Source organism: Acartia tonsa, chromosome 4, assembly GCF_053477335.1.
Source record: "Acartia tonsa isolate MP-2025a chromosome 4, ASM5347733v1, whole genome shotgun sequence".
Taxonomy (NCBI): Eukaryota; Metazoa; Arthropoda; class Copepoda; order Calanoida; family Acartiidae; genus Acartia; species Acartia tonsa.
In genome coordinates this window covers 9,655,792-9,681,287 of record NC_137263.1, presented here as the reverse complement: position 1 = coordinate 9,681,287, position 25,496 = coordinate 9,655,792, and the positions used below count along the sequence as shown (strand labels likewise).

General features: G+C 30.5%; 1 protein-coding gene across 2 annotated transcripts in view; it reads left to right on the top strand.

Moving 5' to 3' along the window:
- Positions 1-25,496, top strand: part of dati (zinc finger protein datilografo) — an 81,043-nt gene that overhangs the window by 51,384 nt on the left and 4,163 nt on the right. The window contains exons 2-12 of one of the 2 annotated variants that reach the window (XM_080156255.1): positions 6,730-7,386; positions 11,545-11,672; positions 15,629-15,676; positions 16,067-16,113; positions 16,802-16,986; positions 18,233-18,283; positions 22,057-22,186; positions 22,407-22,577; positions 22,907-23,282; positions 23,936-24,118; positions 24,992-25,241. In XM_080156255.1, the coding sequence (XP_080012381.1) occupies positions 6,730-7,386; positions 11,545-11,672; positions 15,629-15,676; positions 16,067-16,113; positions 16,802-16,986; positions 18,233-18,283; positions 22,057-22,186; positions 22,407-22,577; positions 22,907-23,282; positions 23,936-24,118; positions 24,992-25,241 (2,226 nt within the window). Of the gene's footprint in view, positions 1-6,729; positions 7,387-11,544; positions 11,673-15,628; positions 15,677-16,018; positions 16,114-16,801; positions 16,987-18,232; positions 18,284-22,056; positions 22,187-22,406; positions 22,578-22,906; positions 23,283-23,935; positions 24,119-24,991; positions 25,242-25,496 lie in introns of both variants that reach the window. The other variant, XM_080156256.1, reaches the window with a different exon arrangement.

Sequence of the window (25,496 nt, the reverse complement as noted above, 5' to 3'; positions counted from 1 at the left end):
AGTAAAATGTGGGGAAAGGGGAGGGTAAAACTAAAAAAAAACAGGCCATCTTCTAGAGAGCTAAAATATGAAATTTTAATATACTAAACTTAATAATAATTTTTTTTTTTTGGGGGGGGGGAGACAAGCACGAGCTAAAATGTGGTAGCTTGAAAAGCTTTTTAGCCCTAATTTTTTTCTGTAAGTCAAACCTACATCGTATTTTGCATCTTATAAAATCAGATATAAAAAAGGTAAAATATTCCCTTTTCATAGGTTATTATTTTCTTTGGATAGGAATCTAAAGTAAAATATCTATTGTATGATCGCTTTGTGGTTAATGAATACCATTCATTTTAATGCTCTAAACTCATGATGTAACTTGAAAATAATATGAAAAAAAATTTGTTGAATGGGAACCCAAAATTTAATCTGTTCTCTTTCACATCAATTAGGTCTTTGTCTTCAGAGGTTAGAAATCAAAGGCGCCCTAACTGACAACCTTAATAATAAATTAATTTCACAATATTAAACCTAATGATATTATTGTCAGAGAGAGAGGGGACAATGGGCTGTTTATAACACTAGTCCCCAAAGTTTTATAATAACGTTTTCTTTTTCGTTGGCTAAAGAACTTTTTGGATATTGGATATTGATTGGTTGGTTAATTAAGTATTCAAACGTTTCATCTACTGAATTTAATCTAATCTAAAGAGGGGGGTTATTTTGTAAGTCCTTATTGGGGATGTATGTCAATTTAACGGCCATTGTCTCTTTAGATCAGTGTATTATTGCACTAGGAAAATCTTAGTTTTCATAAAGTTAAATCTTAAATTGGCTGACATGTATGTAAGTTAATGCGCTTGGCTTACTAATAATGCCGCTTATTATGTTTTATTTTAAATGGTTATATGCTATTAAATGATGCGCTATCGCTCCATCATTTAATACCTTGGGATGTAAAAATGCGATAGGCTAAATTTTGTTTTAGCATAAACAAACCTTCGATCGAAACCATATTCATTTTTATACAAGTACATATGTTTATTAATTCATTAATGATACACAATGAGATACTTCTTTTGGTTCGCCTAAATCTTTCAAATTTTAGTTTATAGGCTTTAATGATTCTGTTGGTTTTGGATAATTGATAGAGTCCCTTAATAAATTTATAATACAAAAGTATGATTTTTTTTATTAAATGAATGATTTGTTGACATATTAAGAAATATTTAGAGAACAAGGATTCATACATCCATTGTAAGTATATGAATTAAGACAATCAGGGGTAAGTCACAACTCAAATTAAAACAATTAAGACAAACTAAGATTTTTTAAGTAATTAAAGTAAAGAAATTAGAAAAATAGCTGACTGACGGAATGAGAAATTTATACATGAGTTACGCGCCTAAAAAAATGTATTGCAAATTTCCACAATCAATTTTATTTGCATAACACTTGGTACAGGCAAAAAAAATAGCCATTAAATGCAATATTATTTACCAATTGTTTTCCACGGTAATATTCAAAATTCTTCAGTGGAAAATGAAATAACTTAACTTATATGAAAATAATACAATAAAATAATAAAGGTAAACTCCATAATAGCTTTTTTTTATTTTTAGCACCAGAATCCATATTTTCCATATGAATAAAACCAGTTCTAAACCGTCTTCTTCATTTGTCCTGAAGAAGACTTTAATTGTGTAATTACTTTTTAAAAGCGAAGCTTTTCTTTAATTAGGGTCGGTCCGTTCCTCCGTAACAGTTAGCTGTTTTTGTTAATTGAGACATGTTCGAATTATCCTATCGATTGTAAATTTCTCATGATGATTCCTTTAACAGTTAGGTACGATTTAGAAAGCATAGCAACTCTATAAACGTTACCAAAATGTCAGTACATACTTTCAAAACATGCTGATTTTTAACTTTTTACACAAATATTGCTGTTGCTTTTTATATACTAAAACTGAATATAATATTTTGACTTATTTGTCTGTACTGTTATGCAACTATTGGACTTAATCGTCCTTCCCTAATTTCCAATGCATAAATGACATCTGGTATACAGTACTTGTGCGCAAATATATAAAATTATTACTTTAATTAATACAACTATAATTTCCACCCAATTATACACATTACACTATTTTATACAAAATGTATTTTGGTTACAAACTGATAGTCTAGAATTAATTTTTTTGGTTTTATCTTAAATTTAAATGTTTTTGTATATAAAAATGCAGGTAAAGGCCAATGAAAGAATAAAATTAAAATTTATAAGCTTTAAATTTCTTTTTATGATTTAGACAATATTTATTTTTTTTAATAATCAGAGTTCCTAAACTTCAGCCACCTTCCTTTCATCTATGAAATATTTTATTTTTAAAAGAGGTGGCTTAATATTATCATAAAAGAAGAAAAATTCTTTGCATTACACGCCAAAAGATTTTAAGATTATTTTTTTATTGACTTAATTATTGATAAAACAATCAGAGATTTTTAACTACAAAAAAGAAAAGTATTTGAATGTTAAAAAGTAATCTTAAACTTTTTTTTGCATCTAGATAAAGAAAGATTTTTTTGTGACTGTAATCTATGTTTGAGTAAATTAGTCCATTTGGCAATGTTGGTTTGTTTTGGCAGTTATACTTTACTTTGTTCTCCTTATTTTTTATTAATCAGGGATATACGATAGGTGAATATGAACTAATCTTCCCACATTTCCCCTATCTAATATTTATATGTGAAGGTGAATAGTGAGAGGAAAAAAGGGCGTATGTTAACTTTGGCGTAATATCTACTATTTCCCGGATTTTTTGGACGCGTTGAAATTTTATGCATTAAGAAATTAGTAAAAATCAAAAAGTAGATATGAAGGGAAAAAGTTTTTTACCAGATTCATTATTCCTGAATTTAGTAGGGTGTGGGTTATTTATAGCAAGATTTAATTTGCAAAATTGTCACTAGAATTATTTATCTACATTAAATTTATCAATAATTAAAAATATTTTGGATGTTTATTGGCAATGAATGTCTCCAAGAAAGATTAAATTTTGTCCGGGCGAGTTTTAAATGGCGGTTTATGTGTGGTTGAAAAGTCTTAATATAAATATATGTATTTATAAAGATAAATTATAAATGTTTGAAATAGTCTGTTTGTATGAAATAAAATAGATAAAAAGAATCTTTGAATATTATTTTAATGCAAGATTCTATCGTTTAGTATTTGACGACATATATATTTAAAGTAGTAAGGTTTTTTGTCTTAAGCTTAGGATTTTGATAATTACTGAACCGATTGAGTTCTCCATTCTTAACATATACCCTAGGCTAATTTTAGGGAAATTTATTTTTAATTTTTTGGTGGTGTAACATTTATTCAATTTTAGCATGGTTAAATACATATAATAATAATAACAATCAATAATCACAAAGTCAACTAGGACCTTACAAATGCGTTATAAGTGACGTACAGACGGTAGAACGTTCAAAATAGACTAATTGTATAGAAGTAACACCACTAAAAATAATATTAGAATGAAATAGAAATTACTTTTCTTTTATTTTATACAACATAAAATTTCTTCTCCCTTACCTTTCTAATATTAAATTCTTAGAAATAGTATATATTCATTATCAAAGTGAAGTGGGTTTTACTTTTTTTCCATGAAAGTTAGCAAATTTCTCATCAAGAAATGAGAAAGAAATGTATTATAAGAAATTTTTACTTTGTATATTCAGCTCCGTGGCTAACCTTTTTCGTGTATAAAGAGAAAAATTAATTAAAATTTTAACTCGAGCTTTGAAATTCTTTAATTGTTTCCCTCTTTCTTTTTACTTACCCTCACTTTTCATACATTCACACACACATACACATATATACATTCAAGTACACACACACACACACACACACACACACACACACACACACACACACTCACACACACACACACACACACACACACACAAACATACACACACTCACACATATTCACATTCAAGTACACACACACACACACACACACACACACACACACACAAACATACACACACTCACACTCACACACATTCACATTCAAGTACACATACACACAAACACACAGAGAAAATAAAAGAAATTTTAGAGAAGAATTTGAAAAAGAATGTTTTATTAGATTTTGCATGAAGCTTTTAGAATCTTGATCTTGACCTGGACAAATAAAATTTATGGATAAACAAAAGTAGGGAATGAGGGTTACTCGTATTCATTCGAATCCGGTGGACAGGAACCGGTTCTCATCCATACGAAAAAAACTATGTCTAGCATCGTATTATATCCAGTTTTCTACGAATATAGAAATGTACAATCACAAGATTAAAACCAGTTTTTTTAGCCGGTGCCTGCGGCACCACGGGGCTAAAAAAACTAGTTTTAATCTCATAATTGTACATTCTATATCCGCGGAAAGCCGTTTATAGTACGATGCGAGAAATAACTATACTTGCAAACAGAAAGAAAATTTTAATTTTTATGTTTTAAGAAGCAACTCTATAATAATAGTTTGCTATTTTATCCTTTATTTAAATTAATTATTGACGGATTGTAAAATATAACAACATGATTGTTGAAAATTCATATTATTGTTCTTTTTAATAGCAAAGCTACTCGAAACTATAAAAATCAATTTTAGATAGACGTCTGATTTTTACATACTTGTAAAGGTTTCCATAAACCCGCTGAGCATCTGCTCTATAATTCGCTTTGCCAATTCATCATTCCAAGATTTTTTTGGTGCTAGGCTAAATATGGATTTTGTCCCCATTGTTATATATACAAAATTCAGATTGATATTATTATACCATTCTAAGCTCAATATTTCCTTAAGTTTGATTAAATCTTGATGTTTCGCCTTAGCTAAAAGTAAGTTACAGAGTAGCTATTGTACAATGACACTATATCAGGTACTAAGGTAAAATTCTGTAAAAGAAAGTCCCAATATTTACATTTATACCCTTTTTCTTCTGCCTCTGCAACTTTTTTCTTGTATTGCATTGCTTTGCTGCAATTCTTTCTATGTATGTTAGCCCTGTTCAATATGATTCATTTTTAGTTTTTCTGTGTTATACTAGCGGTGCAAAATTTAATTTTATTTTTCTTATTAATGATTCTAATATTTATAATACAAACTATGTTTATAAAAGACAGAAAGATATTTTTTATACAGGTCCTGGTAAAAAAAGACATGAATACATTCTAAACTATCTTATGCAAATAAAAAAAACGTATTTTGGATTTCGACTTCAACAAAACTAATTAAGTGTGAGTAAGTCAATTTAAAAATATTGAATTCTTGGCATAAAAAATGTTCAATATCTTCTTTGACAATAGAGTGTAAATTTTATAATAGATTTTTATATTATAGGTGCTAAAGTGTTTTTTAAGCCTTGAAAAAGTATGCATTTTGTACCTGTCTATTGTACATTTTTGTGTATGTTGTAAAGTGTAGAATGATTGCGCTGAAATGCAAATACTTGGCCTGTCTTAACTTTCCATATCAAATGTCCTTTTTTGTACAAAAAAATTATGGTCAATTTTTTAATTACATTTCTAATTTTAAATGAGGGTAATATAAATTAGTATAGTAATTTAGACTCAGACAGTTGTCCGCGGATAGGAAAACAAAACTGTATGTAAATATATCAAATTTTAAATAAAATGAGATACCTCTTGTATATAGTAGATAAAAAAAAGGTGTGGGATTTACTTTAGATTATTTAATTATTATGAAAATTCACGTTTTTTAAATCAACTATATCAAGTTCGCTCATTTTTCTTTTAAACGTTTAGATGCTTTTTTTTGGTGAAAAAGATTAAGTATTTTGTAAGTGACCTCCGGATTTTTTATGAAAATATATTTAAATGCACATTTGTTTCTCTGGAATTACTTAAAAGTCAAAACTGAGATATTTTTTAAATTTTTTTTACTCTTTAAGTCTTCGTTAACTTTGGTTTAAATAGTTTAAAATGAAATTCCTATATTTTGTGTAAAAAGACATTTTCTTTGTATATTTTTAAACTAAATTATCCTAATAGGATGTATGGGATTAAGATAAGCTACATGGGCGTGCGAATTTGAGGCAATTAACCCCATCCCCAAACGCCTAAAACTGCCCCTCCCCTTGAATTAAAATGCTTAGTGCAATCTAGAAATAGAAGTAGAAACGACTTGTCGGTCTTTTTACCCGAAAAATTATTTGCTTCTTGCTTCTTATCAATTCTGAACTAAAATCTAAAAGTTTGATGTTTTGGTTTCTTTATATGATAAATATACAAACTAATATTCGGTGTAAAGATATTCTACTCATTTAAAATAAGATAAAAACAAGCTAAAGCTACCCTAATTGTGGAAAAAAAAGTTTTGCGGTATAAAATACCATTGGTTGCCTAGAATGGTTTGTTGTTGTGTTGTTGTTGGTCCGCCACAACTTCTCATCAACTAATCTGTAATTACCACAAATTAGAGGCATTAACTACCTCGTGTAAATCTAACCGGATTGTCGTTTAATGTTCTTTAACTGCCCGCAATTACCTATTAAGACTGGTCATTATCATTTCAGTAGAAAAAAAATAAATGATTCTACTACAACTAAATTGTCTGTGATTATGTGTGTTTTAACTATAAAAGCCAACAATTAACATTTATTATCAAAATTATTATAGAATTTATGAAACAAATCTAAACATTTCTATTATTTATTTGAAATTAGAAAGCTCATGAGAAGCCTGAGGTGAGTAGTTCCTCCCCTGGACACCCCAACAATAGTGCACATGATATTCCATACCATCATGAAAGATACCATCCGTGGGCATTTCATTCTAAAAACCACAACTTTTTTGATCCAGCCTCAAGAAAAGATCATGCTAGTCTACATCAACAACTTAGGGAGGATAGACAGGCAAATAAGGATAATAATGAAGCCACGGAAGCAACAAGAAAGTCAGGTGAAGGTAAAGAGGACAGTGCTAGTTGTAACGATGGTTCCAACGCCGACAGATCAGCTCCCAAACATGCTCGTAGAGAGAGTATTGAAGAAGAGGATAGCTTGGTTGAGCCCATTGAGAAAGACCATGATGCAAGCAATGATAAATCAACGCCGGACATTATGGCTCTTTTCCCGCCGACACCGTCGTATTTTCATCCGCCGTTAGCCCTGCCCAAAGTGCCAAAGCAAGAAGTGGTAGAACGACCGGATTCGAGCCAGTCATTCCATCACGACAAAGGAATGTCGCCAGCTGCCGATGACTTGCTTCTTCCGCCGCCGTTGTTGCCCTCGCCGTTTCGTGGCCTCGGTGGAACTCCGCCGTTTCTTGACGAGGCTGGCCTACTTGATCCACGTCATATAATTCAATTATTGACTAGGAAGGTTTGTATACGATTAGACAGTGTTTCGCTTTTATTTATATTTCATTATTTATTCTAATATGTCTTCATTTTTGTGAAGTTAGGATAACAGTGAGCTTAGTAAAGAGAATATAATGTCTTGAATTTGTAGAACTATTTTAATTACACAGTTTTAGCAAATTCCATACAAACAAATTGGGCGGGATGTATGAAAATATTTTCGCAGAAGAATGGACGAAGGGCAAGCAGGGAAGGGGGGTGAAACATGTTGATAAAATAGTTGTATGCAAACTTGTTATAAAATTTCCTATTTGTCATAAATTCTTGTAAGTTGATCAAAATTAAATAAGTAGAAAATTGATGAAATTCTTCAAGTCTTTAACTTTAAAAGGCCATCTCTTTAATTTTTCCCCCTTAAATCTGTAAAATGTCGTTAACATATGATTTTAAAATTATCAATTGATATATGTATTTCTTTTTATTTACACTTTTCTCCTTCTTCGCTCCCTCTTTATGCTCTTAAAGCAATTTTGTTCAATTATGATCTAATCCAACTTAAAATGGTCTAGTTTAAGTTTTGAAATTTAAAAACATGTAATCAAGACCAGGTGATTCAACTTTATGCAGTTTTTTAATCTCATTTTTACACAGTGTTCCCTTAAATTAGTAAAAAAAATATAAAAATTATTTTAATATTAACTAAATTTTACAAACATTTAAACTCGACTTATGACTAAAATATTGAAAAGATATTTGTTATTTAATTAAAAACGGAATAAGCTCTAATTGAACTTTAAGAATTTTTTGAGTAAAATTTTTGTTGTAATATGTAATTACTCTTTCAAAGTCTGTCTTGGATTGACAGAAATGCATAAAAAAATTTTACTAAAAGTAACTGAACAAAATTACATTTACCTTTAATAAACTTGAATTATTTGAGTTTTTATTTAAGAATAAGAAACTTTTTAATATTTTTTTTTGTAAAACCTTTAACTAAAAATTTTAGGTATAACAGCAACTATAAAAAGCGCAGGAAAAAAATAGAATAATATAATTATCAACAGTTTAGCTTTAAAAAAATAACTAAATAATCATAGCTCTTATTTTTTCAAAGGTTGTTAACGGGTAGACGGTAGATTGCCGGGAAAACACAGTTATAGAGTAGCTATAAAACAAACAAAAACAATTTTCTTTGATCATTAACAAAAAAAACTTTACCATTATCATAATTGGTACTTCAAAAAACAATAATAATTTTAGTTGGGCGAAAGATATGAACAACTAGATTAAATGCAGCGTTTTCGTGATTGTATGTGTGTGCGCGCGAGTGTGTGTGTGTATGTGTGTGTGTCAAGTAGTAATATAAAGATTATGGCTTAGTCTAGAACAGGTATAGACGCTTCATACTTAAAGATGCAAATACTGTCTGAGATTTACCCCTCTAGCTTCACACCTCTCCCTTTTCTCATTTTTACTAGACTAATAAAAAAAACAGTGTTCCTCACAATTCGCAACGTTTTACTACAGCTAAAAATTAATTAATTTACTACTAAACAAGGATGACAACATCCATAAGTAGCGAAGCATAAACAATTAAATAAGAATTTAGAATTAGTTGACAAAAGCATGTATATTAGGAAAAAATCACGAAACCTTATCAACATTTGTTTTTAATTTCTTAATATTTATTTATATTTCAGTACTATGACTAACAGACTGACGGTCAAAGTAAATTACATACTGCATGCTCAGAACAACGGGAAATTTAATTTTGATATTTTTAACTACAAAAATTAAAAAAAAAACGGACCATAAACAATAAAGATATGAAGAAAAATGTGAAAAATATAAAAAAATAGCCAAAAACCTGCAAAAAGGCAGTCTGACCGCCATTGATGTGTTCTTGAAACGAAAGAAAATTTAATTTTGATATCTATAACTGAAAAACTTTGGAAATTGGGCCTTAAACACCAAAGGTATGGATAAAAATGTGAAAAATACAAAAATAGCCTAAAACCTGCTTAAAGACAGTCTGACCGTCATAGTTGTTTTCTTGAAACGACAGGAAATTTAATTTTGATTCTATAACTGAAAAAACTTTGGAAATCGGACCATAAACACCAAAGATATGGAGAAAAATGTGAAAAATACAAAAATAGCCTAAAACCTGCTAAAAAGCGGTCCTATCGCCATTGATGTTTTATAGTTAATTGTGCTCCTTGATAATGGGAATGTTGTCAAAAAATTTCAGCCTTTTATCTTTTATAGGAGCCGAGAAAATCACGTTTCCCCCAAACTAAGACGGACAGACGGACAGACGGACATACGGACAGACGGACATACGGACATACGGACAGACGGACAGACGGACATTTCAAATTATAGAGTAGCTTCGCTACTAAAAAAGTAATCAGATAGCTATTTATTTTAAAAATTTAATACTTAAAAATTGACACAAAATAATAAAACTCCCAAACCAAATTATACAAGCAAGTGAAATTTTTTTATGGTTGAAAGAAGGGAAGTATGTTGTATATGTACAATAAAGGGTTCCCAAAAGGCTAGTATAGTATCAGTGGATGCAAAAAAGTGTGTGTGTGTGTGTGTGTGTGTGCGTGCACGCCATATGCAATAGTCAAGGGTTTAATGATCTTAAAGCCACAATTATTTTGATATAGAATAGACATGAAGTATGAACACAGTAATAGTGTCTGACTGATTATGACGTAACAAAAAAAAATTAGCCAATGAGAGGCCACTATAAATTTTACCATTGGTCAATAACGGCCTCTCATTGGCTAATTTTTTTTTGTTACGTCATAATCAGTCAGACACTATTACTGTGTCCATGAAGTATTATTAAACTAAATCTTATTATGATCTTCTCATTTTTGTTAAAATAGAAATTTTTAGAAGCTGAGGAGTATTTTTCATAAAAAATGCAACTTTTAAAACAAATTTTCATTCTACTATATGAAGAAATAAGGATTTTTGGTTTGTCCATTTAGATCTTACAAACCACTGAACTAATTGAGTTTTCTATATTCAGGAAGATGTAGTTCATGAAATGGTTTTAAGCCATTTTATTTAATATGAGTCAGTGATACTTTCGGGCTATTTTTCTGCCTTCGGACAGAGGAAAACGAGATGCTAGAGGCGCAGCCGCTAGTTTATAATAATTTACTTATTAGCTACATTGAAACTTTCAAAATGAAATGTTTATTTTAGACTGTTTTTTGTAGCATGGTGCAGTGGTGGGTAAAAAAGTGTTAATGGGGATTTTTTGGGTGAAGTTGGGGAGGGGGGGATAAAAATGAAGGTTGCAGGTGGATGAATTTTCACTTAAGCATTGTCTGCCCCTTTTTCATACGTGCACTGCTTACTACTGCGGGCTTAACATTAAAAACATAAACATATATACATATGTTCATGCTGAAAATTAAATCTTTTCTCAAATGAATAGAACAAAGCATCACAAAAAAAGGTTTTAAGTTTCTAAAAAAGGGCAGAAGTGGGAAATAATAAAAAAATGGACTTTTAAAAGATATTTTAGATATCGAGATTTGAAAATTTGTAAATAAAGATTCTTATTCAATAATGTCAAGCAAAAAAATTAGCATTTGATATTTCTTATATTTATCTTTATAATTCCACAAATTTCCCACTGTTTATTCGTAGTTTGGTTAAAAGCACTTGTATTGTTTTAATCTAGAAATGAGTAAAAGCACAAATAAAGCAGATTAAAGTATCAAGTAAAAGATTTATTTTAAAATCAAAACAAATGGATTATTTTGAAAGAAAACCTAAATTTTTGTATCAATTTAAATAATCATTTAGTATGTTTGTCTTTTAAACTGATAACTGACAGGGTGTGTTTATACCTTGCTTTCAAAGAAGCTTGTTTGTTTCAAGATTTTTTTCGAAACCGATTAATATCCGCTGGATTAAAACTAGTTCTAATCATAATATTATAACCAGTTTTGATAGCCCATGTCTTTGGCATCTCAGGTCTAACAAAACTGGTTTTAAACTTATAATTTTACATTTTGATATCCGCCGAAAACTGCGATAACTAACTAATAAAAAGTATTTTAAAGCAATGTTGAAGTAACTTACGGAAAATTCTATTAAATCTAATTTAGATAAATTTCTTTGAAACTGATTTGTCTTTTATTTTTAGTACTTGATGACGAAGACAGCCATGCAGCTTGGCCGGGAAGGACTGGGGCGGCCAGAAGTGAAGCCACACCAATGCCAGCAATGTCTCAAGTCATTCTCAAGCAACCATCAACTTGTTCAACATATAAGGTTAGTTGTGCTGATTGTATGTTAGCTGCGCTACTCCACAAATTACTTTATGTACTATACACATAATCACTAGTTGATTTGCACCTGGCCTCCAGGAGAGGGCAAAACAGTTTAGAAAAAATGGCTTAAAACCATCCCAAGATATATATATATAAAGCTTCCCTGAAAATTACAACCACTTTGGAACAGTATTTTCCGAGATCTTAAGCTTCAGCCAAAAAAAAACTTACTTCTTTATATTATAGGATTGTATAGGTTGTCCTTTTTTTTACTCATTTCTATAAATGTTGGGACAAAGTCATTCTTGTTACCATATTCATAAAACAAGGATGATATGATTCATTTAGAGCAGGTCAAGACACTAATAAATTATTGAGAAATAAAGCATTTAAAATTTAAAGCATCAAATTTTTCTATAATTTAAAAAAAAATGACAGACACTAAAGAATTTTGAAATGAAGAAATAAACCAGACTTTATATTGGTATGCACTTTTTTATGCACATATAAAAAACTTCCCATGGTATTACAGTTGGTGGGGAGGGGGGAGGGTCATTTTATGGCTTTTACCTCTAATGCCGTATTTTGGCAAATTACGTGCATTTTTATGGTTTGATTATATTGTTAATTAATAAGGAATTTAATCTGCATTAGACTATCTTGGTATTTTTTCTAAAGTTTTCTAAAATATACTTGATTTATTTTTTAAAAATTCATATTTATTAAAATACAAAAGCTGAATAATGGTTATAATGTTATTCATGACCTTTGAATAGATATAAATGGAATCGTATTATAAACAGCTTTCCGCGGACATTAAATGAAATATTATAAGATTAAAACCAGTTTTATTAACCCCGAGGGGCCGAAGGCTCAGGATAACAAAACTGGTATTAATTTTATGATTTTTATTCTAATATTCATGACAAATTATCTGTAATACGATGCTCTACATAATATTTCAGTATGGCCGGAGAACCGGTTTTAATCCAGCAGATATTAATTAGTTTCTAAGCCATACTGGAAAATAAATTCCATGTAGTAAGTTGACACTGATAACTCATAGCAAATCCTTTCCTACTCCCATCATGAGTAGAGACGTGGGAATCTGAAAATTTGTACGTGAATAAAATAATTGCAGTTAGAAAATAATAAAGTATACACAATACTTTGCCTTTAGTGGGGAATTTTAGTTGTCTAGTACATACTTAAGCGGATATTTTACATTTCCCATTTAGCTATTAAGACATTTAGGCAGAATTAATTTTTATATTTTAATTGAAATGAAGCGGTATAATGAAAAAACCATAGTAGGCACAAAACAATTGTATTTTCACAATACACTGCTTAAGTGTACTTACATATTTTCATACTCTTCACTGTAGTTATATAGTATGAGTATAGTTATACCAGAGAGAGGGACGATGGGCTGTCCCCAAAGTTTTATAAGTCGTATTGGTTTGCTAACAACTTTGGGGAATTTTGTGAATTTGAATGGTTGATTTATCAAGTTTATTGTTCAAACGTTTCAACCACAATTTTTAATCTACAGCAGGATTAATTTTGTGTAACATAACTGGGGATGTACATCAATTTTTCTGCCATTGTTTTATCCCTTTAGATGCCTGGGTTATACAGAATATACATAATAGTTTGATGAAAGATTTGTACAAGTATGGAATACAACACTGGAATATTATTTTCAGTGGGGGCACAAATATAACAAAGATACCATCTCATCCCTGTTAAGCCAAGAAGCATTGGGTTGACCTTCAATTTCATGGGTTTATGTCGACTTAATGTTATATATTGAAGTTGTAAGGGAGAAAAATATTAACATTTTCAATAAAAGATCAAATTGCCTTTCAAAAAGTCGACTACAAATGTAAAAAAATTGGCAATATTTTAAGAAAGATCAATCTGGGCGCTTTCACTCATATTATAACTGGACCACATTTGATACTTATGTTAGGTTAGGTTAAGTAAAGGTTAAAAGAACCCCTCAGGGATAGTACACCGTCAGAGTAGAACCCTACCCCAACCCCCTCGGCACACACCTAAAAATCTATGGCTTTTAAAGGAAATGGGGTGGGATGGTTTGGTGGTAAAGAATTACATTTGAGTTAAAGCACCTAAATATATCTGTAATTCTATTACTTACCTTAAACCAGTAATCGGCTGCCGTCAACATATTCTTATGTTGATATAATAAAACCTCCAAAGTTTAACATGGGTCTAGTTAGGGACCAAATTAGTGAAGGGAAGGAATTGTGATACGTGACTTGTAATGAAGCTATTAGGTTTATGTGTCATTAAGCAACAAGTAAATACACATGTATGTATATATATGTACTATAATATGTATTTTATATGATTCCCACACAATTCAATTTCTCTTCTATGCATTTGCATACAAGGACAATTATATGTCCATACGTAGCGCACTAGTTTTAATAAATAAGGATTAATAGGGTATTAAACAAATTATTTATTAGTGGTTTCCATCAACGCATCAATTTAAAATTATTGGGTAGTTACTCGTGTTTTTTTTTTTTTTACTTTAAGTATTGATAGGTTAGGTTATATTCAGTACAGGGGAGCCCTGCAGGAAAAGGCTCCGGAAATAGACGGACGGATTGACAGACTGTAAGCTCATTCTTTATTTTTTTAAAATTAAGGGGCTCAAGTCCCTTAGATTAATTAATTAATCGTAGTAAACGATACAATATATGATTTTTAAGTAGGAATAAGAACTAGTTCTAATTAAAAGGCATTAATCGTTTTCGAATCCATACTTGAAATAAATTTACAAAATCGAGAGAAAAGAAAAACAAAAAGGTTCAGTATTAAAATATTATGAATACAATAAAATTCTGAATTGTCCAACCCCGATTTTAAAAAAAATGATTTCAAGTGTGACTTAAAATTCTGTTGAAAAAATGCATTTCTCGTTCATTGATACATTTGCTACACATATGTTATCAGGCTTGTGTCGATATTATCAAAATATTCAAATATTCTTGAATAATAGTGTAGTTGGAAGTTTGTTTCATTTATCAATCATCTTTATAACAATTTATACAGATTAATCCTCACTCTTTGGGGACGATTTGAATTGATCTTTTAATAGTTATTAATCGCATTGTAATAGATAGCTTTTCGCAGATATTAAAATTAAAACAAAACTGGTATTAATTTTATGATTTTTATTTGAATACTCATGGAGATTGTTAGTATACTTAATTTTTTAGTATGGCAGAGAACTAGTTCTAATCCAGCGGTTCGTAGCCGTACTGGGAATTTTATTTTTTTGTTAGAAGGAGGGTTATTTTGATTTAACAATTTACCGAAAAAAATGCTTAAAATACCGAATTTTTATTTTTTAAATAGAGAAAGCTTGACATTCAATTTAAATTATGAAATATCGTTGCAACCCCTGTCTATAAATGCAATTACATATTTGATATTTAATATGAATTAAAGATGACAATAAGATGGTGTAGCCACTAGCCTGCTGCATAATTGTGTGCCCAAGCGTAAATTCAGAGAAAGAGAGCCAAATTTTATTAATTTTGGCAGCGCATAAATCTTTCACTAGTATTACTAAGTACAGGCCGTTTGCCAGCCTTATGCAAAATAATTTTTTCTCTCAATAATTTGCCTGGACTTTTTTTTCATTGATTTAAAATTTAATTATTTAATGTTGTAATTTGGTCAAATAGGTTTGAAATCAACCATTGGTTGAGCTTATAAAATGATTCAGAACATAGGGTTCAAATAATAATGTTTATATTACTATAGGGTTCACACTGGGGAGAAACCGTACAAGTGCTCGTACTACGACATAGTGTTCAAATAATACTGTTTATATTACTATAGGGTTCACATTGGGGAGAAACCGTACAAGTGTCCGGACTGCAATATAGGGTTAAAATAATAATATTTATATTACTATAGGGTTCACACCGGGGAGAAACCGTACAAGTGCTCGTACTGCGACAGAAGGTTCAAATAATAATATTTATATTACTATAGGGTTCACACTGGGGAGAAACCGTACAAGTGCTCGTACTGCGACATAGGGTTCAAATAATAATGTTTATATTACTATAGGGTTCACACTGGGGAGAAACCGTACAAGTGCTCGTACTGTGACATAGGGTTCAAATAATAATGTTTATATTACTATAGGGTTCACACTGGGGAGAAACCGTACAAGTGCTCGTACTGTGACATAGGGTTCAAATAATAATGTTTATATTACTATAGGGTTCACACTGGGGAGAAACCGTACAAGTGCTCGTACTGCGACACAGGGTTCAAATAATAATGTTTATATTACTATAGGGTTCACACCGGGGAGAAACCGTACAAGTGTTCGTACTGCGACAGAAGGTTCAAACAATTATCTCATGTACAACAGCATACAAGACTCCATACAGGTAAATTTTATTCCATAGCAAGCTCTTGATACAGAATATATGTGGATATTATGACAGAGGAAAATTTTTCGCCAATTTAGGTTGCTATTTCCCCTATCATTTATATGTCAAGTCGGTTATTCAGTGGGAGAGTAAAGGATAGGGTAAAGGAAGGGGAAGGGTGAAACGTCGTTTTAGCCTGCTGTGTGTTCTGCTTTAAAAGAGAACATGAAAATCTGGTGTAAGATAAAAGTAATAAGATATCCATTTTAACCCCTGAACGAAGAGAAAATCGGAGTCCTGTATAAACATTAAAATTTTGTCTTATCTGATTCTTTATTATGCGGGTTATTTGATTTGATAGCTTTCCTGATTGAATGAAAAAGATTGTGTCTCTAAAAAACATATTCATAAAAGCTTATTCTTTTGCTAAAATTTAAAAGTAGGGAAAGTTTAAGGCTCGCCCAATAAAAGTGTATTATATATAATGTATCTTCTTTATAAGCAACCCATCAATGGTTTTGTCTTATATTTTCCTAGCATTTTACGTTTTATTGATCAAATTAACATATAATATGTGTATAAATGTAAAAGTCGTAAATTGCCTCACCACCAAACTATAAAAAAAAACATTTAAAAGTTTCTTCACGACTAAAGTGCATCCAGTCAATTACAATTATAAAGCATTGTATGTGTGTGTGTATGTCAGGTGAGCGACCATACAAATGTCACATTCCTGAGTGCGGGCGCGCCTTCATCCAGCTGTCAAATCTGCAACAACACCTGAGAAACCACGAGTCCCAGATAGAGCGGCTCAAGAATCGGCCATTTCATTGTAATATTTGTGGTAAAGGATTTGCCACAGAGTCTAGTCTGAGAACACATACTGGCAAGGTAACTTTTAGATTTATTTTTATATTTTCCAATGGCAATCTTGTACGCATAGAAAAAAAAGCGAATAAATCAATCTTCAATAAATGTAAAATTCTCCGTTCCATCAATTTTAAATGGATAAATAAAGAACTTATTAGTTTTTTTACCATGTATGGGTATATTATGCCTTTGGTAGCTTGCAAATAGGATAGACAGGAATGAATTAATTAAATCAACCGTCATTGTCTTCTCCCCTGTGGTATTTTTCGTTGTTTAATGAGGAAAAAAATGTAATGTCATGTTTTTAGAATCACTTCATATGGTTATTACTGAGATGAAAATATGATATCATACTAATTATGTAATGAAATTAACTATATATATATATATATATATATTTGTTTTTGGCTTTTAATATGAATAACATGTTAAATATCAAGATTAACATATGTAATTGTATATAAAAAACTAAAAATTATATTTTCCAAGGCGGCGAAAAGAACTTAAATTAAATTAAACCAGTCTTCCATATTTTTGCAGTCATTATAACAAATCTTTTATTTTTTTATTTTTGAAATAGTTTTCGTCTGTCAATACAAAAAAAAACATGCTAATAAACCCTCCATTTAATTGAAGTTATTGATGTCATACCATTAATAATATTTTTTTTGCAAAAATGAATTGTAAATATGAAAGTTTCTCCAGCAAATGTTATCCTTTCCAATCCGAGGCAAACAAATTTCAAGTTGGTTAGAAAAACTTTTTTTTCTGTGTGTGTGTGTATGTGTGTGTGTGTGTGTGTGTGTGTGTGAGGGGATCTGTGTGTGTGTGTTGAAACCACACTGTGCAGTGGCGGCAAGTGACGAAAAAATGCTTCTATCAAAAATTCCCTCATTTTTAACAGTTTTTTTTTGTCGCCTTGATTTTTTTTTACTTTAAACTAATTAGCATTAAAGTCAATCTTTTTACAACCTTCGGCATAAAATTTTTTTTAAAATGTACTTTATTTTCTAAGTCTAGATTTGTTTTTAAATAATGACAAGTTTTATATGTGTCTTTTTTTATTGGCGGTTTCCCGTATAGATCGTATGTTTTTTATGCTTATTTTAGGTTTGGTAAAGAACCTTTATGAAATAGTACCCCATAAGGATAGGTCCTGAAGGGTTAAAACATTTCCAGGGGCTACAAACATATTTTTCTCAAAATTTCAAAAAGTTTAAAGCGGAAATATTTGTGTTATATCATATAATTGTTATTTATATTTCAGAATTGTACCGCGATAAAGGTGAACGATGGCTTTGGTTTCTCTTCATCAAAAGTAAGCCTAGGCAGATCTATTCAGTCTTCTTATTACAACCATAATATTAATCATTTACACTTTTAGAAAAATAGGTTTTTCATACAATTTTTCGTAGTCAACCCATGCTATATATAATTACTACATTTCACATGAAAAATTTAAATCCAAAGACAAAGTGATAATTTTTCACTATAAAATAATGCTATTAATTAAAAGAATAGAACAACTTCAACCAAAGAGGGGAAGAATCAGTCTAGGCTTGCTACATTTATGTTTTTTTATTCATATTTCTCTTTCTTCCATATTATTAAATGTTCTTGTAGTGGATAGTTTATTATCATTATGTAGCGGCAATTTCTGGAGAGAGGTTGCGCGATTTTTTCTTTTATTTATAAATACTCTTAGGCCTTGAGTTTAAGTTTAATAGCATGCAATTTAAATAGCATTATTTTTTATTTTTGCATTTTACTATAGAATTTATTTTTTTAAGTAGCTTAATAGTAATAATTTATTCTTTTTAAGATGGTGTATTATAATTGATACTTTAGCTTAGATTTAAATATGTATATAAAAATAAAAATTTATTTCTTTTAAAAATTTTAATCTTTTGAACTAAAATTATTTTAAAAATAATTTTTTTCTTAGGCTAAAGAAATATAATATTGCTTTCTTGTATCAAATTTTAAACATTTGACTATAACATAACATTCTCGACAAAATAAAATAAGAATAATCTTACATAATTATTTACATTAACATAATTGAATTATGATTACTTATTGATAAAAAAATGTTCCTTTTTATATATCTCTAAAAAAAATTGTTTTAATTTTAGAAACTTAAAAAAAGTCTTTTTGTGTATTTCCCCTCTGAAAGTATTTACTCTATGTCCATATTTTCCCTTGGTGGTGGTGGTGTGACTAAATTGAGAAGGACATATTAAGTTTAAAAGTGTATTAACTATGCACAACTATTCATCAAATTATAATTACATTTTGTCAGCTTTTAGGCGCAGCAAGCTTTTAAAACAAATTAAACAATTTTGGGGGGAGATGATTAAACTTGTGTGTTTAAATTCGGACACTTTTGTCCAAACTATGAAAGGGCTCTTTTAAATTCTATTATGTCTGAAAAAAAAAAGATTTTAATATTTATTTCTGAATTATTTAAACGCAGGAGTGACAAACGTCGGAGTGGATACTTAACCTAACCTAACTAACCTTTATAGAAATGTTTAATTGATTTAATATTTCAGACACTTTTTGTCCACTCCGACGTTTGTCACTCCTGTTAAAGTAAATAACGCGCGAAGCGTCCAGCATATTTTTTTAAAATAAAAGCATCGGTGGGTTTCAGAGATATTGGAGACAAATTTGTTATGAGGAAGAGTAAAATCTAATATATACCAAGTATAATCTAAATATTTAAAATTAAAGCATGGTTAATTGCATATTTTATTTTATTTATTACAATTTCGCTTTTTGAAATGATTTTTATTATACACGGTTGATTTTTTATTAAATGAATAAGTTAGGGTACAATGTTTGGCACTTTCGATATAAGTAAATGATAATAACAAAGCCACAGAATACGATAATACCTTCAGAAAAATCGATGAAAATAGTTTTCATACTAAATTTTGGTTTTTTATATTTTTTCTAAAATGTCATGACAGAAGATGCAAAATGTCGTCTTAGTTTTTTGAAAGGATTAATCTTCTCTGAAATCTAAATTATCAAAATATTTTTTTTGGTAAATGATTATACGATATATGTCAAACATTTTATCAAAAAGAAATATTTAAAATTGTGAAGTAGAAACCTGAATAATTTTTCTTGTGGAAATAGTTTTCTGCAAATGTTGATAAACATATGTCTGCTAGCATTAAGATGTTTGTACTGCCAATACTCGTTGGGTTTTATTTAAAGAATTTCTTAAAAATGTTTTTTTTTTACATTGTATACCAATAACGCAATATTTGCTATCAGAAAACCCCCGACTAAGACTTGCCTACGACCCGATCTTTTAGGATTGCTTTGTAATTTACATTTTTGAAAGTCTTTTAACAGTATACACAACAAATTCTCTCTTTTTTAACTAACTTTCCGAATAATATACCTAAAGCATTTGAATTGACAAAGGCTATGCTAATATTTTTACCATTCAAGTTTATTTAATATTCTAATAAATAGCGCAACCCTCCAAGTTTATGACTACTTTTCATGAACATATGATCTAAAGAATAAGCTCTGACGCAATGTCATATAAGGATATTATAATATTCATTAAAAAAATTGTTATTTTTGCATATATGTTACATTTTACAGTGTTTTGTGGCTCAAAAGAAAGACAATTAAAAATTATTTCATATTATATAGTTTAAAGTACATAAGATAACCTAGAAATAGTAAAAAATTCCCTTTCTTTTTTTGTCGCAAAAGAGAATTCAACAAAGATTTTCATTAAAAAACACCTTAGTGTAAAAATTAAAAAGTTTAAACATGGTCACAAAAAGATTCAATTAGTTTATTAAATGTTTCATTTTCAGCAAATGACGATTAATCTCTATTACAAAGAATAAAGTGTAAAAAGATATTCTCGTTTTAATTTTAAGCAACTTAAAATGCATTTTAATACCTTTTAATGATTTATTTTTTAAAACATCATTTTATAAAATGTTATTGATTTTTAAAGTTATATATTAGAATGTTTTTAAATTTTGTTAACATTTTGTTTTAAATGTAGAAATTTGGTAATTCTAAACATTCAAAAAATGATTTTATTAAATTTTCATCACTTAAATTGCATGTTTGATGAAATTTTCAACTGATAATTCAAGAAAAATCGTTTAAGTTTTATTATATTTTACTTTGAAATGTTAAAAAAATATATTATTGTCAAAAATGTGGAAGTTATACTTTCCTCAAAAAAAGACCTAAAACATGCAAATTAACATGTGTAATGAGATTTTTTTTCTTTCAGGTTTAATTTTAAGTAATTATTGATATTTTTTGTAAAAAGGATTTTATATAAAAAGTTTTAAAACTCGAGTTATGTAGTGGTTCTAAAATAGGTTGCGAATTTATGAAATTTTCTTGCAAAAAAAATTTTCTAGGATTTTAAAAATAGCAAAGGGTGTTATTAGACGTACTTACAGATACAATTGCTAAGTCATTTTGGCCAAACACTAAAATAAAGTTTTGACATCTGAGGGTCCAACCGTGTATAGTTAAATTATCTTTCAACTTTTTAGAAAAATGAAATTTACATTATGAAAGTTTTGCAACAAGGACAGTTATATAAATAAGTCGCGCTCCAATAACATGCAAAGATATTTTACTTGTGAAATAAAAGCAACCGCAAAAAAATTGCCATAAAGTGTAAGACAAGTAATCGAAAAAGTACATACATTTTTATTTTAACATTATAAACAGATCATAGTCATTTATCGAATCGAATTATGGACAACTTTCCGCGGATATAAAAAAAAACTAAAACATTAAAACCAGTTTTGTTAGACTCGAGATGCCAAAGTCTCGGGCTAACAAAACTAAATTTTTATTTTATTATTCGTGGAAAATTGTCTGTAAAACGATGCTATACATGATTTTTCAGTGTGGATAAGAACCAGTTATAATTCAGCGGATATTAATTGGTTTCGGAGCCATACTGGAAAAAGATTTCTTTTTTTTCTATTTGTTAGATTTAATTATTCATTTCGCTTCAAAGAATGACATTTTATCTTTTGATTTTTTATATAATGAAATAAAATATAATAATGAAATGTTTAGCATCAGTCTCTGGTTGGTGGTCCGAATCCCAGCTGTTGTCCTCTGTGTAACAAATTGTGTATGAGTGGTGAGCTCTTGATGGAGCATATGAAGTATGTTCATAAGGATCCGAATGCCTCTGGTGTTCCAGGTAACGAACAATTTTTTCCTTTTTATGAAAAATCACGAAACCTTTCACAAAATCATATCTGTCAGGTTTTTTTTTATTAAAATCATCATGAAAGTGTAGATAGACAAAAAATATTGTTATGCATTTTTTTCATTTTCTTTTGAATTTGAATGTGATATTTTTGAGAATATTCATTTCCAGAAAATTAATTTTTAATATAAAAGACGACATTTAATTTCAGCAAAGAGGCGCAGTGCAAACCATCCGTGTCCGGTGTGTGGAAAATTCTATGTTAACGAGGGCAGTCTGAGGAAACATCTGGCCTGCCACCCCGAGATGACCAGCCAGCTGGCATCCAGCCTCAGGATGTGGCCCTGCACGGTCTGCACTGCTGTATTCACTCATGAAAACGGTTATTATTAACTTATTTTATCTGAACTTTTATGATGGTATTCTAAAAGACCTATACTGAAACATACTCCAACTTACTGTAATAACATAGACTTTAAGAGAGGGATAATCTATTGTCGATTAATTAATATACCCCCAAATTTTGATAACCAAATTACATTTATGTAGATGATAATTATTGGTGGAAAAATTTATACACTGATACACTGTACTGTGCAGTGTTCATTAAGATTATATAAGAATCAATATTACCCCTCCCCCCTAAAGTTTTAAAATATAATAAATACTTAAATTTTTTGCTTTGAATTACATTTATTTTTTTATTTATAGGTTTACTGGCACATATGGACCAAATGCGAATGGACCCAAAACATCAGTTTGCAGCACAGTACGTGTTGCAGCGGGCAGCCGCAGAGCGTCGGGACCGCGAAGCCTTGTTGGCCGCCGCAATGTCGGCCGGAATGTCTGCCTGGGGCATGGGTGGCATGGGAGGAATGGGTGGAATGGGCGGAATGGGGGGAATGGGAATGACTGGCAGTCCCATTCACTCAGACGCGTCCACGCGAATCTCAACGCCACAGGAGATGAAGATGGAGAACGCGCCGCCGTCGCTGAGGTCTCCGCTGACCCACCACCAGTCCAACATGGATGGATACATGGCCAGGATGCCATTTTCCGGCTTTCACTCCATGCAAAATCATTCAAGGTATAGACAATGAATATTTAACTACCCTAAATTTAATGTTTTGAAAAATATCATGTCTTTAAAAGTAATTGCTTTAATTATGGTTGGATACAAATATGTTAACATCGCATTGACTGGTGGGTTTTAATGGGTGTTTAATCTTGTGTGTGTGTGTGAGTGAGTGTGTGTGTGTTTGTGTGTGTGTGTGTGTGTGTGTGTGTGTGTGTGTAAATGATGTTGTATATACACATGTATGCACTCTCAATGCAATTAATTTAAATAGATGTTCAATAAATAAACGTTTAAATAGTCCGGGCACAATCTTATTACATTTGCAATGAAGACAGGATCAATGCAAATTTGTTACAATTTTAATCTTAAATATTAATTTAGAGATTTATTTGCAATTTAAATTTCATGTATTAATACTTACTTTATGTATCAAAATTGTACCTCAGCTGCTTTTTAATTATGCCAGAACGTTCGTTTGGAAGTCAAATCTATTTTATTGCATTTGTTCAAAAATAACACTGATAACGTAAATTTGATGGGAAAAAGTACTTGAATTGACGTATAATGACATTTGAGTTCTTAAATGGTATACCAATTGATCTAAAGGATATATTGCCTGTTTTCTACATTATAAACCTGCTATAACTATCTGTCTATTTTAGCGGATTAGCTGGTGGCCAGGCAGCCGGGCATCCCCATCCGCAGCAGGAGCCTGCAGCTCAAAACCGCGACAACCTTAACAGATTGAACAGCGGGGAGGCTGATATCCAGCAGAGCGCGGCCAACATGGCTGGCCACTTGATGAGTCCAGGACAGGAACATGCTAGAAATCCACAAGAAAATAGGTATGCATCACTTTAATTTGCTATCAATATTTAAGTTTAGCACCACAAAAAATAAGAATATAAAAAAGAGATGACGAAATCTTAAGGCTCTATTGTATTGAATTGTGTCTAATCTATACTTAGCTACTGAAAAATTATCATTTCTGAAATATTTTCTAATACTCACGACGACATACAAAAATGTTTCCCACTCATATCAATAATATTATATTTTTAAATTGATGTAATGATGTTACTATGTGCAAGTAAATACATTGTTATTGGTTAATTATACATTATACAGTTAGGGAGTTGAATCCATTTTTATAGAAGCAGAAATATAATCTACGATTATGGTTTGGACCCTCTAAAACTGTAATCTACCTTTCCACTTTCCCCTCTCTTGGTGAAGATATCTTCAACGCCGATACGATTTTTGAAATGTAAGATTCTACTTTCCCTTCTCTTGGTGAAGATATCTTCAACACCGATACGATTTTTGAAATGTAAGATTCCACTTTCCCCTCTCTTGGTGAAGATATCTTTAACGCCGATACGATTTTTGAAATTTAAGATTCCACATTTGCCTCTCTTAGTGAAGATATCTTCAACAAGAGAGACAAAAGTGGAATCTTATATTTCAAAAATCGTATCGCCGTTGAAGATATCTTCACCAAGAGAGGGGAAAGTGGAAGGGTAGATTACAGTTTTAGAGGGTCCAAACCATAATCATAGATTATATTTCTGCTTCTATAAAAATGGATTCAACTCCCTAACTGTTATAGGGATAAAAAAAATGAAACAAAAATGTACATTAAAAACAAGTTTTTTTTATTCTATCTTATCTGATTTTTTTGGTGAAACTTAAATATTCCAATGCCTGTATTACATCAGGGTTGTAAACGGTGAGATGGGAGCACCTGGTTCCGCGCCATCAGCCGTGTCTGACGCCAGGGAAGGTGTATCAGACTCGCCAACGGCCGCGGCTGCAGCAGCAAACAGCATGGACCCCAACAACGCTGCCTACCTGGCCCTGAGAAATCATCCGGAGACCACAATTAGACCCATCGCTGGGGAGGGAGGTGAGGAGGGGGGACATGAGACTAGACATCACACAGCTGGGGAGAATAATATTTTTAAACAGGTAAACTTTATTGCTAAAATTCCTTATTTCACCAACCAATTTAGCTCTTTTTGAATTTAAAGAAACCCTGAATCTGATTAATACCTCCATTGTCTTAAGACTTTTTTGCTTAAGGGAGGATAAAAGTGTCAAAAGTGTTTCATCCATCTTGGAAAATGTTTTGGGGGAGGGGAGGTAGCACAAATTTTGTCTGGAAGTTATGAAGTTTTTGTGCCTGTTTAAGACAAAGGCATCTCCCTTACTGTAATTATGAAT